The sequence below is a fragment of the Panthera leo genome, chromosome D1 (genome assembly GCF_018350215.1).
Source record: "Panthera leo isolate Ple1 chromosome D1, P.leo_Ple1_pat1.1, whole genome shotgun sequence".
NCBI classification, from domain to species: domain Eukaryota; kingdom Metazoa; phylum Chordata; class Mammalia; order Carnivora; family Felidae; genus Panthera; species Panthera leo.
Genome location: NC_056688.1, coordinates 108,411,082 through 108,423,321, shown reverse-complemented (window position 1 = coordinate 108,423,321; position 12,240 = coordinate 108,411,082). Strand labels below are relative to the sequence as shown.

The 12,240-nt window shown below is 60.0% G+C and overlaps 1 protein-coding gene across 2 annotated transcripts; it reads right to left on the bottom strand.

The window, feature by feature from the left end:
* Positions 1 to 37: 37 nt before the first annotated feature.
* SCYL1 (SCY1 like pseudokinase 1) lies at positions 38 to 11,309 on the bottom strand. 2 transcript variants are annotated; one of them, XM_042905093.1, is made up of 18 exons: positions 11,142 to 11,309; positions 10,653 to 10,793; positions 10,339 to 10,461; positions 10,034 to 10,260; positions 9,602 to 9,692; positions 9,370 to 9,525; positions 6,854 to 7,012; positions 5,917 to 6,024; positions 5,031 to 5,144; positions 3,387 to 3,542; positions 2,636 to 2,824; positions 2,438 to 2,513; positions 1,994 to 2,158; positions 1,612 to 1,754; positions 885 to 956; positions 579 to 788; positions 435 to 489; positions 38 to 303 (listed from the first exon to the last, which is right to left on the bottom strand). In XM_042905093.1, the coding sequence occupies exons 1-18, from the start codon at positions 11,250 to 11,252 to the stop codon at positions 179 to 181; spliced, it is 2,421 nt and encodes an 806-aa protein (XP_042761027.1). In that variant the 5' UTR covers positions 11,253 to 11,309; the 3' UTR covers positions 38 to 178. The 2 variants fall into 2 exon arrangements, with proteins under 2 accessions (XP_042761027.1, XP_042761028.1); XM_042905094.1 differs by having other exon boundaries at positions 885 to 953.
* Positions 11,310 to 12,240: the final 931 nt, after the last annotated feature.

The following is a 12,240-nucleotide window of genomic DNA, read 5'->3' as shown; positions in this document are numbered from 1 at the left end:
AGCCTCCTGGGAGGGGCTACACTGAGCCCAGCACAGGGGTGTGAAATAGAATTTATTGTGGCTCTGATTATGTACACGTGAGATGTGCCTGGCCGGGCTGGCCGGGCTGGCATGGTTTGTACAATAAATACATCCGCGGGGCCTGCTCTCCGCGGCTGCGAGCGCCCATATGGCAAGTTCAGTCCAGCTTCCGAGTTCCCAGCTTCATGGGGCCCTTGGCTGCCTTCTTTTCAGCGCGTTTGGCTTCCATCTCCCGCCGACGCTCCTCGCGCTTCTTCCGGGCCAGCTCGGCCTTCCCTTGCCCTGGGAGCAGGAGGAGGAGGAGGAGGAGGAGGAGGAGGTGGGCGGAGGGCTTCAGGCCCACTGGGGCCTCAGCTTCCCAGCCTGCCCCTGCCCCCAGTCTGTCTGCCCGGAACAGAAGGGGAAGCACTCACGGCTCTCGGTCTCCAGACCCTCCCAGTTGTCATCGCCCCATGAATCGGGTCTCGGCTGAAAGGGAAGTGTGGTTGGAGTGGAGGTGGACTCCCGGCTGAGGTCCACCCGGGTCTGGAACCCTCATGGGAAAAGGTGCCAAGTACCTGAGCGCTGGTCTCCCGGCGTGACGACACAGCAGCAAAGGGATCACCTTTGTCACTGGGCTCCGAGCCACCCCAGTTATACTCGCTGGCCAGCCGTGTGCCCTCAGGCGGTGGCTCCGGGGGACTTGGCTCCTGCCAGCCCTGCTCCCACGAGCCCTCGGCTTCCCAGCTGCTCCAGTCTGACTCGGATTTTGGGTCCAGGTTGCTGGTCTGCAGAAGATGGGGAGGTAGTGCCCAATGGGGGGGGGTGCCCGATGGCTGGCCTCCCCCTCCCCCACAGGAACACCACTGTCCCACCCTGCTTACCTGCCCGGCACGGCTAGCTCGGCCCCCAGTACTCCAGTCCTCCTGCTGGGCCAACACCAATTCGGCCTCCTGCTGCAGTGTGGGAAGGAGAGCGCGACCATAGGCGCTCCAGCCCCCACCCAAAGGGCAAGGAAGCCTGCCTGCCCCTTCCCAGCCGCGGGCTCCACCCTTTCTTCTTTGGCATTCCACCTCACTTGCTCCTCAAGCCGTGCTTCCCATCTATAGAGTGGACATGCCATCACTCCTCTGAGGCCGGGGAATGAGATCTAGATGTTCCACACCGTTCCCCACAGCCTCAGACCCGAGACTGTTGTCAGCAGATGGGGAAATCGGGCCCCGAGGTCTGCCCCCATTCCCATCAGGGTAGCCCCACTCCATCCTCAGCCCATCCCCCACAGGCCTGGGGGTGGCCTCTCCTTACTGACCCCTGGAGCTACTGGAGGACAGGGAGAAGAGAGTGAGGAAGACAAATGGGCTGCCCACCCCATTTGGGTGGCCCACCGCCACCACTTCCATCCCTGCTCCCAGGGGCCCCTGGGGCTTAGTGGGGGACAGCTGCCAACTCTTACCCACAAGGGCCACCCGTGACACCTACTCAGCAGGGATGCTGTGCAGATGAGGACAGGCGTGACCAGCCAAGCCCACCTGAGCTCCTTGAAGGCAGCCTTAACCTTTGACCTGAAGTTACCTGGGAGTCGCCTGGGGAGGCCCCCTCGGCCCCACTCACCTCCAGGCTGCCCCAGTCTTCATCATCCCATCTGTCGGCAACACTGCTGTCCTCCGCTGTGTCCGTGCCCTCCTCTTGCGTCTCCCAGTGGCCTGAGGTTGTGGATGTGGCAGGGACGACGGCGGGGGCCGGGGCAGGAAGTCCTGAGGAGCAGAGGCTCACTGAGGTCCCAGATACCGGGCCCCGGGAAGGTCTCAAAACAGGGCAGAGGTTTCTGGGGTCAGGGGGAAGGTGCAGAGAGCAGCTCGTGAAGGGACTAGACCCCGCCTGTCCCCTACGTCCCCACTGCCACCCCCGGAGAAGCCAGACAGTAATAGCTCCTAGGTGCCAGCACCCCCAAGCCCTCTCAGTCACTGATGCGGCCACTCTGGGGCACACTCACCCTCGGGCGTGGGTCTCTGGGGGACGTTGGTCTCAGCCGGGGCAGCTGCTGGGTGTGCACGGATCAGCTTGGACGTGAGCGAGGAGACCCCTGTGACAGCCCAGCCTGCCCAGCTGGCTGCCGCTCCTCCCATTCCAGGGCTGGAGGCGGCATGGACATCCTTCTCTGGGCAGTGTCAAAAGAGACAAGTATAGTCACCTCAGGCTCTCATGGGGAAGGTGACAGGAGCGCAGTAACGGACACAGAGCAACCTGTAGCGGCCCCCCTTCTCCAGGCCTGTGCTCCCCCATCTCTAAGATGGGAGGGGTGGGGAGCAGTGGTGTCGGGTCTGCTCTCCGAGGTCGTTCTAGCTTTCAGAGACTCCAGTGACATGGAAGGGGGCTCTGACAGGTAACAGTCAAGGATGTGATGGAAGAAGAGGGCACACGACTGGGGGCCACTCACCCACTTCCGCTAGCTGGGTTGGGTCCTCTGACACAGACTCCAGTTTGGACAGGAAGCTTCGAATGGCCTTGAAGGCCTATGGGGTAGGAAGGGGCAAAGCTGGGGACTCCTGGGTTCCCATGAGTCCGCGGGGCCAGCTAGGGCCCAAATGCCCCCCTGGAGCCTCCGCTCCAGGGCCCGGGCCCAGCTGTGCCTCACCTGGTCTCTCACGGATTTCTCAGGATCCACGGTGAGGCCACAGAGCACAGGCAGGATCTTGTGGGCACAGTCATTCATGGAGTAGAGGTTGTGGGTGGCAGCAAAGCCCAGGACACCTGCCACCCGCGAAGGTGCAAATGGGTCTTTGGTGGCCCGGCTGAAGGCAGAGGTGAGGACCCTGTGTCGGGTCTGGGGTGGGGCAGGAGAGAGGGCTCCTGAGTTCAGGATCAGTACTGGGACCCAGAACTCCCAGATCTACTTCCCGGAGCAGAGGCCATCCACGGGCTCCCCCAGAATCTGAAAAGTGTGAGCTAATCACTAACAAACGAGGCGAATTTTTCCTGAAAACTCGATCTGGGCTTCTCCTCCCAGATCACCCTGTTCACGCTGCCTCAGGACGACAGGGGCTGGAGCCGCTGCCCTGGGGCCGAGGCCTGGGCCGCCGTCACCATTCATTCATTCCTGTTAACTGTCTGGGCGCTGCAGACATCTGCGTTTACAGACCCTGGCTGAGGGAGTGCACACAGGCCAAGGGGGCCAAGCAAGCCCGCGTTCAGTTCCCAGATCCACCACCTACTGGCTGGGCGACCTGATACATGCCTCAATCTACCCTCACACCTCTGGGCTGGGAGCACCCAGGGCCTAGGCCTCTGGGAGGATGGCGGCCCCTGCACAAGGAGGCCTGGCCCTGGAGGACACCGTGGCCCCGGGGACAGCGAGAGAACCCCCAGGATCCACGTAGGGCACTCACACTGGCACTGAGGTAGGAGCCGATTTTGCCCAGGCAGACGGTGGTATTGCAGCGGATGGGGCCCTGCTCATCCTTGGCCTGCAGCCGCGCGAAGTGCTTCATCAACTCCACGTTCAGGTTGGCCTCGTTCAGCTTTGGGGCCAGGAGCAGCATGGACTGTGGGTGCAGGAGTGTGCAAACCGTGGGCCACGGCCGGCCAAAAGACCACATGCAGAAGTGGCTTCCGGGGAGGGTGTGTGGGCCAGTAGTGGCACTGGGTGCTGAGGGAACCTCCCCAACCTACCCCCCAACCTGGTCCTGGCCCCTACCCAGAATGCCGCGGAAGGGGACGCTTCTCTGTCCCCTTTACGGCAAAACCTCCGAAGTTGGTGCACACCCCCGTCTCCCGTCCTTCTCCCTCCGTCCTCTCTTGCACGCACTCTACTCACGCTTCTACAGAAACACCGCCCCCCACCCACTCTCTACCAACTGGCTCCAGGAGGTGACCGGGGACCTTTGTGTTGCTAAATCCAGCGGCCGATTCTCCGTCCAAACCAGCTGTGACCCCTCAGTAGCTCTGACACTCCTGAGTTCTCCTTGCTCCTTGAAACTGCCATCTCTGGTCCTCCAGGACCCCGCCCTCTCCTCACTCTCCTCTGACCTCATCAGCTGCTCCTTCTCGGTCTCCTGTGGCCGAGATCTTACGGTTCAGACCCCCACAGGTGCTCACCAGGCCTCTTCTCTTTTCACCTCACCCTAGGTGACCTTACCCCTTTCGTGGCTCTGAATGCCCTTGTTAGCTGACAAAGCCCAGAGGAGCAGCTCCGGCCCAGACTTCTTCCCTGAACTTCACACATAAATAACCAGCGGCCGAACAGACATCTGTACCTGCCTAACTAGACCAACCTCCTCCCGCAAACCTGAGGCTCCCAGTTTCTCAGTAAATGGCAACTTAACCTTCCAGGTGCCCGGGCCAGAAACCTCGGAGCCACACTTGGCTCCGCATCCACCCATCAGCACATACTGTCGGCCCCACCTTCGGAATGTGGCCCCTTCTGTCCCCCCACTGCCACCTCTCAGGTCTGAGCCACCATTACCTCTCAGACTCCACCTCTCACAACCACGCCCCTTCAGCCATGCTAAACCTCTTACTGCTACTTCTACACTGGCCTCAGGACCTCTGCACATGTTCCTACTGCAGGGAACCCGTTTCCTCCAGATCTCCACCTACCTTGATCCCAAGCCTCCTTTCCCTAAACGATACCTCCTTAGCAATTCTTCCCTGATTGCTGTTTTTAAAACTGCAAACCCTTCTCTTCACACTGTCACTTTCTAACATAATGTACCTTTCCTAATTCTGTGTACTGTCTGCCAAACCCACTCCCTGTCATCTCAAAAAGATGCTCCATGAGGCACAGTGCATCCCAGCATGGGGCACAGGGCCAGGCACGAGAGGTGCTCAGCCAGTGTCTGCTGAACGGAGGACTATAAGCCGATCCCAACCTGCTTCCCTCACCAGCTGCTGAGCCGCTCTCAGAGCCCGGCCCTACATGCAGGGTCGTGCCTGCTCCTCCCTTAACCTGCTCAGACCCATAGGCCAAAACCAAGGCCGCTGTGCTCTCAAGTGAGCCCTCTCTGAGCCTTCAAAAACCAGGGCACGCCCACCTTGACTGTCTGCTCCCGGATGGCAGGGTTGGTGTCCAGGAAACCGTGCACAACGTGGGGAAAGATCTGGGTGTTGACTGTTGGCTCATCGAGGTATTGGATAAACTGTTCCATCTGTGGCCCAGTGAGGGGGAGAACACAGTCAGCACCTCCAACCCTGATCACAGCCACCAGCTCATCTCGTGGCTTTGTTTTTCCACCTGGCAGGCACCGGCTAGCCAGGTGCATCTCCTGAGCCCCCTACCTCGCATCTGGCCTATCTCTGGCCTTCGGACCACGCAGAGTGATGAAGAGAGGCCAGGAGGGTGCTGGGAAGAACCAAGGACTGGCAGCTGGAGGGCCTGGCCTCCGGTCCTGCATCACATCCCTTCTCAGAGCCTCTACTGTCTCTTCTATAAAAGGGGCTATAAACCCCAGCCAGAAAGTGGCGTGAGGTAGGCTCACGTGTTTGGCAGCTGGGGCGGGAATGATACCTGGGAGCCTCTAGGTACTTGCTGGCTCATAAGAGGCCCCCACCCTTGACCCCACGGATCCTGTCTGATGCTCCCAGCTGCCCAGGGATTGGCAGGAGAGACACTATCCCCACTCTATGAACAGCTAAAGTGATCAAGTCAAGAGACTGGGGGAGGCAGACAGTTGGGGCCCTGCAGTCTGGGCAGGCTGTGCCTTCCCAAAGGTGCCAGTGAACCTTGTGATGGTCTCAACTTCCTGAGAGCCTAGCCTTACCAGTCCCTCATCTGTGTGTGTTTGGGGAAAGGTTTCTGGGGTGCCAGGGCAGGGGCTCGGGTCACCAGCCTGGGGCTGGAAGTGAGACAAAGGTCTCCCCAGCAGCCAAAGTGGGGTCTGGGTGAGGTGGAGGGGTATAGGGTCTGACCACAGCCCTTACCTGCTGTAGGAGGCGGATACGCATGGCCCGGTCAGTGGATGAGAACATCTTGACCACAACAGGGATGATCTTCTGCTGATACTCCTCAGCGTTGAGGAACTTGCCCACCTTTGGGAAAGAGCAGGAAGAGGGGGCTTGGCTACATGCACAGAAGCAGGGTGACTTTACTGGGCTCATTTACCTTCCTTGGACTCCCTGCTGATCTCCCAGGGTGGGAATGGGGTGATGGTGGAGGGCGTCAGGCACTTCTTCAGCAGCCCCTCTGCCCATACTCCATCTCAGGCAGCCCTGCCCTTAACTTTTCGAGTCCAGGCCCCTCTTGGGAGACTAATGAAAGCTCTGTGCCCCTCCCTATAATCAGGCACCAATGTACCACATGCACACTCATGCACACAGAATTCTGCCTATGATTTCTGGAGGCTCCCAGCCATAAGGATTTGCTTGCTGTCTTCCCTCTTGCCCCATGCCAAGCCCCTTCAGGAGAAAGTGTTCTCCCAGGGTGGGCAGAGTGGGGAAGAGCAGGTGCCCAGGCAAGGGTGGGCTGGGGTCTAAGGAAGTGGGGGGAGGATCCAGCCCCTAGAAGTCAAGAGAACTGAGTGCCAAGTGGTCAGGAGGGAAGAGGGAAAGTGGGGTGTTGAGCAGGTGATCTCCCGGGCCTTGGAAACACGGTGCACGTGTCAGACCAAGGGCACTGTGTTGGGGAAATGGAAGAAGGTCTGTGGGCTCTCAAGCAAAGGGTCTTTGGAAAAAGAATTTTAGAGGCCCAGGGTTTCGCCTCCTCGAGGACAAGGAGTCCACCCAGCCTCCCTGACAGCTGATCAAGTGGTCCTGTCATGTGTGTGGATCTGCCCTGACCAGACCGCCCCTCCCCCAGAGCCTTCTCCTTTGCCATTCAGACCCACCCGGCCAGTCCCTGGGCCCCACGGGCCTTGCTCACCTTGAACAGGGGTGTGAGGACAACGGCTCCTGCATTGCCAAACTCGAAGGCGGTCAGCAGCTGGGGCAGCACCTTGTGCCGGCAGAAATCCTCGGGGAAAGAGTCCAGGCTCTTGCTCAGCTCTTGGAAGAACTTTTGCTTCTCAGCCGGCTCTTTGATCTGGGGGATCAAGGACAGGATACGGGGAGGAGATCAGCCTAGATCAGCCTCAGCTATGGGCCGGGACAGAGGGTCGCCCCCAGCCTGAAAGAGAATTGAACTATATGGGCTCTGGAGCCCCACTGCCTGGGTTCAAATCCCAACTCCCTCATTTAGCAACCACGTGACCTTGGGCCAGTTCCTCCAGCTGTGAAGCGGGATAATAACTATACTGAGTTGTTCTGCAGACTCAACCGGAAAATGCACGTGAAAGCTGCCAGCACAGTGCCTGGCGCACCGTGGGCGCCTAGTTAGTCAGTGACTGTCATTCTCGTCACTACCCCTGACCCGTTGCTGGGAAAGCAGCCACTTGGGCCATCAGACCTTTGTCAGCATCACCTCTACTCCTCACAAACAACAACCCAAGGTGTGAGTACCATTAACCCCAGCACACCAATGAGAAAACTAAGGCTCAGAGAGGGGAGGGGGCTTAGTCCATCCACATGACCCTGGCCAGGGCGGTATTCGTGGCAAGCTGTGCGGAAGGCAGGGATCAGGTATAGTTAACCCCGAGACCTGGTCCTCCCACTGAGCCAGGCAGGCCAGGCCGTCAGCTCAATGGTCCCCCTAATCTGCCTCTGAGGCCACAATCCCCGTAACTCACGTCTCCTGAGGACAGACTACGCCAGGCAGAGTTACACGCTAAAACCTTTACACAGGTTAAATGATCCCCCCACATCTTTATCGGATAGGTGCCAACATAATCCACATTTAATCCAACAAGGAAGCTAAGGCACAGAGAGGTCAAGGAATCTGTCAAAAGTCACACAGCTAAGCAGCAGACAGGGAAGAGTTTGACTCCGTGGGCTGTCACCTACCCTGTGCTGCACCCTGTGAAGAGATGCTGTCATTCCCTCATGTATATGCAAGGAGGTTGAGGCTCGAGGTCACCAGCCGAGAGTGACTGGCTAGGGATTATACCCTAGTTCTATATGCTTCCAAAGTTCCTGTGTTTTCTGCTGTGCCCTCATTCCCCAAGCAGATGCCTGGCCCAGAAGAGCTGACCTCTGGCTGGGAATGAGGAGGACCTGGTTAGCACTTGAGTACCTCAGTCGAGCGTGGGAGGCAGACCTGGTGCTCTGACAGTCAGGTTCATGGGGCGCCAACGCCCAGAGAAGACCGAACCGCATTCAAGGTCGCATAGCTGGGCGCTCTCCACTGGCCAGCCCAATGACAGGAAGAGGGGCCCCGAGGCCCTGCCCTCCCACATTCTCCTTGGGCTTGGCCAGAAACAGCCCATTTCCTATGGAGCACATTATAAGAAGGGTGGCCTAGCAGAGTCAGAGACGTGAGGACTCCAGGTGACAAAGTCCCTGCTGCCCCCACCTGCCCAGGAGGCACAGGGCCCAGCACCTCCGGCGCTTTTCCCTCAGGATGAAGCTCAGGTTCTCCTGCTCTGAAGGCCCTCCCTGCCCGACCAGCTCCATCAAGGTCAGGTAAGTGTCTCACTCCTCTCCCCCTCCAGATTCTCAGTCACCTTTCCGTGTGCCCCACACTCAGCTGGGTCAGAGCAGGTATCCAGGGCTGAGCCTCCCCCCCCCGCATTCCCTACAACAACCTACAGGCCAGCAGAAACTATCATTATCCCCATTACACAGATATGGAAACTCAAGTTCAAGGAGATTAAGCCAAGGAGTCCTCCCTCACATCTTTCCATTCGCTGTTCCCTCTGCCTGGAACACTCTTCCCCAATTCCCATCGCCATGGCTCCCACCTTCCCACTCGTCAGGTCTCAGTTCAAATGTCACCCCTGAGAGAACCTCTCCCTGAGCACCCTGACCCACTATTTTCCTTCCTGGTACTTGTCCCTATCCTGGGAGCACACATTTCCTCGTTTATGATTTTCTGTCCCTCTCTCCCAGTGAGAGTCCCTAAGGGTTGGGACCTGGTCCATTTACTCCCTGCTAGGTCCTTGAGGGCAGGGATCTGGGTCTGACTCTTCCTCCTGGCCCCGCTGCCCATAGCACAGCGCAGCACCAGGCATGGCACCCATCAGGGCCAAGGCCAGTATGTACAGGGGGAGTTACTGGAGCGCCAGGGGCAGTCGCTAAGTGCCTACTATGTGGCAGACATTATATGATGCGCTTCCCACTCACTGAATCCTCACCGAGTTCCTCTGAAGCAGGTACTAGTGTAGAAAGAGCGTCTGACAAGTCACAGTAAATGAGAGCTGGAGCCAGGGTTCAGACCCAGAGAGCCTGGCTCCCTAGTCCATGCTTGTCCCCCAGGGCCTAATTCCAAGGGAGCCCACAAAGTGGGGAGGGAGGACTGGGATGAAGGACACAGGACCAAAGCCCAGGGCGGGGTGGGGGGCTCACCTGAATCTCCTCCAAGAAGAGGTTGGTCTCCACAAAGCGGTTGTTCATGAAGCCACCGGGCGCCCGGCAGTTCTGCAGGAAGCGGGCTGGGTTGGGACGCACTTTGGGGTTGGCTCCAACTAGCTCGCAGTAATGGGGCACCAGCGATTTGGGGATCTGCAGGAGAAGGGTCAGTGTCAGGGCAGGGCTGGCTGGCTGGCAGACAGGGGCTGGGATTGGGTCGGACACTCACCTTTCCAGGGTTGCGCAGGGCGGCCGCCCGAGGTAGGGGCCCGTTGAAGACTTCCCAGATGAGGCAGCCCAAGCGCCACATGTCGGCTGACCTGAGGCAGTGTGACCAGAGCCGCTCAAGGCCCTGCCACCTGCCAGCACAGACCTCCAACCCGCCTTGGGCACCAGACGCTAAGCTGATCATCCCATCAGCCCTGAGAAGCAGGGCTCATTAGTCCCATTTGACAGATAAAGAGACTGAGGCTCAGAAAAGCAAGGACATCCACCCCAGCTCATACGTCTTTGTTTCTCCTGCCCTACCTCCCTGAGGACCCTAGGTCCCTCCCCAGCTGGGGGGCAGGGGACAGGGAAGCGCCAGCTGGTTGAGGGGTCCCGAGGCTGCTGGAGCTTCCAGAATAGGGCAGGTTGGGGCATGCCGCCCCCAGTCACCCACCATTTCTCTCTGACTGCTCTGCCACTGCCATCAGCCAGCTCCGGGGGGTCATACTGCTCAAGTTCAGGGACCCCCTTCCGGGGGGGGTCCCCGCCATTGCCCTGGGCAGAGTACATGTAGTCCAGGCCCCCCAGCTTCCACTCGCCGGCCCGGTCCACGAACACAGCGGCCATGCAGACGTTGTTGTGAATGAGGCTGCAGTCATTGACCAGGAAGCTGAGGGCTTTCTGGGGGCAGAAGGAGCCATCGCACTCCAGCAACTGGAGTCCCCCACCCTGCCCTCATCACCACTGCCCCCACCTCACCACAATCTGGTGTAGCCCCCAGGAGAGCTCCAGATCCTTCAGGCCACCGGCCTCCGCTCGCTCCTTGAGGTATATTCCCAGTGGGGTCACTGCCTCTGTCACTACATGGAGGCACTTGTCTGTCTGAAGAAGGGGACATGGCCGGAGAGGAAGGGGAGATGAGAGGCACGGGGAGAGAGGTGGAGAAGGGGAAATCAGATCTAGGGGTGCAGAGGCAGGAGGGGTGGAAGCTGAGGGGCAGGAAGGCAGAAGACAGGGCTGGGAGCCTGGGAGAAAGTGAGGGGCACGGATGGGACAGCCTGGGCAGCAGGTACCTCCAGCCCATCGATGTAGGCCAGAATGTTGGGGTGCCGGAGAGTTTTGAGGCGCTTGAAGGCAGCTTTGGCCACCTGGGTCTGCTCTTCGGCACCGGGCTTCACGTCGTACACGAAGATGGACACCGGGCTGCCTGTGGCCTGGGGTAGGACAGAGGGACCTCAGGGATGTGGGCCGGGCCCAGGCGACCACTCCAGTTCCGAGATGGGCCCCCGAGCTGACAAGTGGCGGGAGAAAAGGGCCGCCTCCGGGTATCTCCCCAGGTCAGCCTTTAGGGACTGAGCCGGGCCCACGTGACCCCGGTTCCGTCCGCCGGTCGTCCCTCGGTCCTTCCGCCCGCCACGTCGGCACTGCCCGTCTCCCTCCCCCGGCCGGTTGCCCCGGAGGCTCCGCAGCCACGTCAGGCGGGGCGCGACGCGGCGGGGCCGGCGGCGCTGACTAGGCGAGGCCGAGGTCGGCCGCGGCCTGCGGAGCGGGGCCGCGCTCACCTTCTTGCGGCCGCGGTGCAGGACCCAGGGCCCAGGCGGGCCGCCCTCGGGGGGGTCCGGGCTGAGCTCGAACGGGAAGTCCCGGACCGGGTCCCGGGCAAAGAACCACATCGTCCCCGCCGCCGCCGCAGGCCGGGGCGCCTCAGCTCCGGGTCCTCTGGCGGCCGAGCCGGGCGGGGCGGGGCGAGGGCGGGGCCTGAGCGGTGGGCGGAGCATATAAATGGGGCGTGGTGTGGGCGGGCATGGGGGCGGGGCGGGGCGTGGGGCGGGGCGGGGCGGGCGGGGTCTAAGCTGCGCGGAGACCAGCTCTAGAGCAGCCGGGCCAAACGCTCGGTGGCCAGGCGCCGCCGGTTACTAGGTGCGCGGCCCTGGCAGATCACGCAAATCTGAGCCTCTGTGTCCTTACATCTAAAATGTGGGTGGTAGTAGAGTCCACCTCCCAGCGTTATTATGGGGATGAGAACTTGGGAAGGAACAAGGGATGGAGAAAAGGCATGGAGGAGGAGAGAGATCCCCAAGCCAGATGCTCTCTCCCACCAGCCAGTGGGGGGCTCCAGTATACAGTGAGGCATCGGTGTTTGTGGAATGGCCTAGTGACCAGGGGAAAAGCACATGGAGACAGAGCTCCTGAGAATCGATGGGGGGATGGGGGTGTGGAGTGAAGCAAAGGTCCAGGGGAGGCCCAGGAACCCTGTAGCAGGGAGGGAAGAAGCTGTAACCCCAGGAGGAGAGAAGAGTGGAGAAAGAACAGCCCAGCAAGTCCAGAAGAGGCCAGAGGGCCAGGAGGGGCTGCTGCCATCAGACCTGGCTCTCTGGTCTACAAAGCCAATGCCTTTTCCCAGCTCCCCAGTGCCACTCAGAAGAGTCTCATTGTCTCCCTTTTCTTCTCCAAGTACCTGGAGGGACAGTCACGCAGAAGGAGGGTTGGACAGGGTGTTGGGTGCTCAGAGCAGAACAGAAATAACAACTAGAGATCTTCCTGTGTACCTTCTACAGGAAGACAAGACAACATTGTAAATATGGAATTTGCAGTATTAGGAGGTAGGGGGCTTACTATCACTGGAGAGGAGCCAGCAGAGGTCTCAAATGCCAGAGTGGA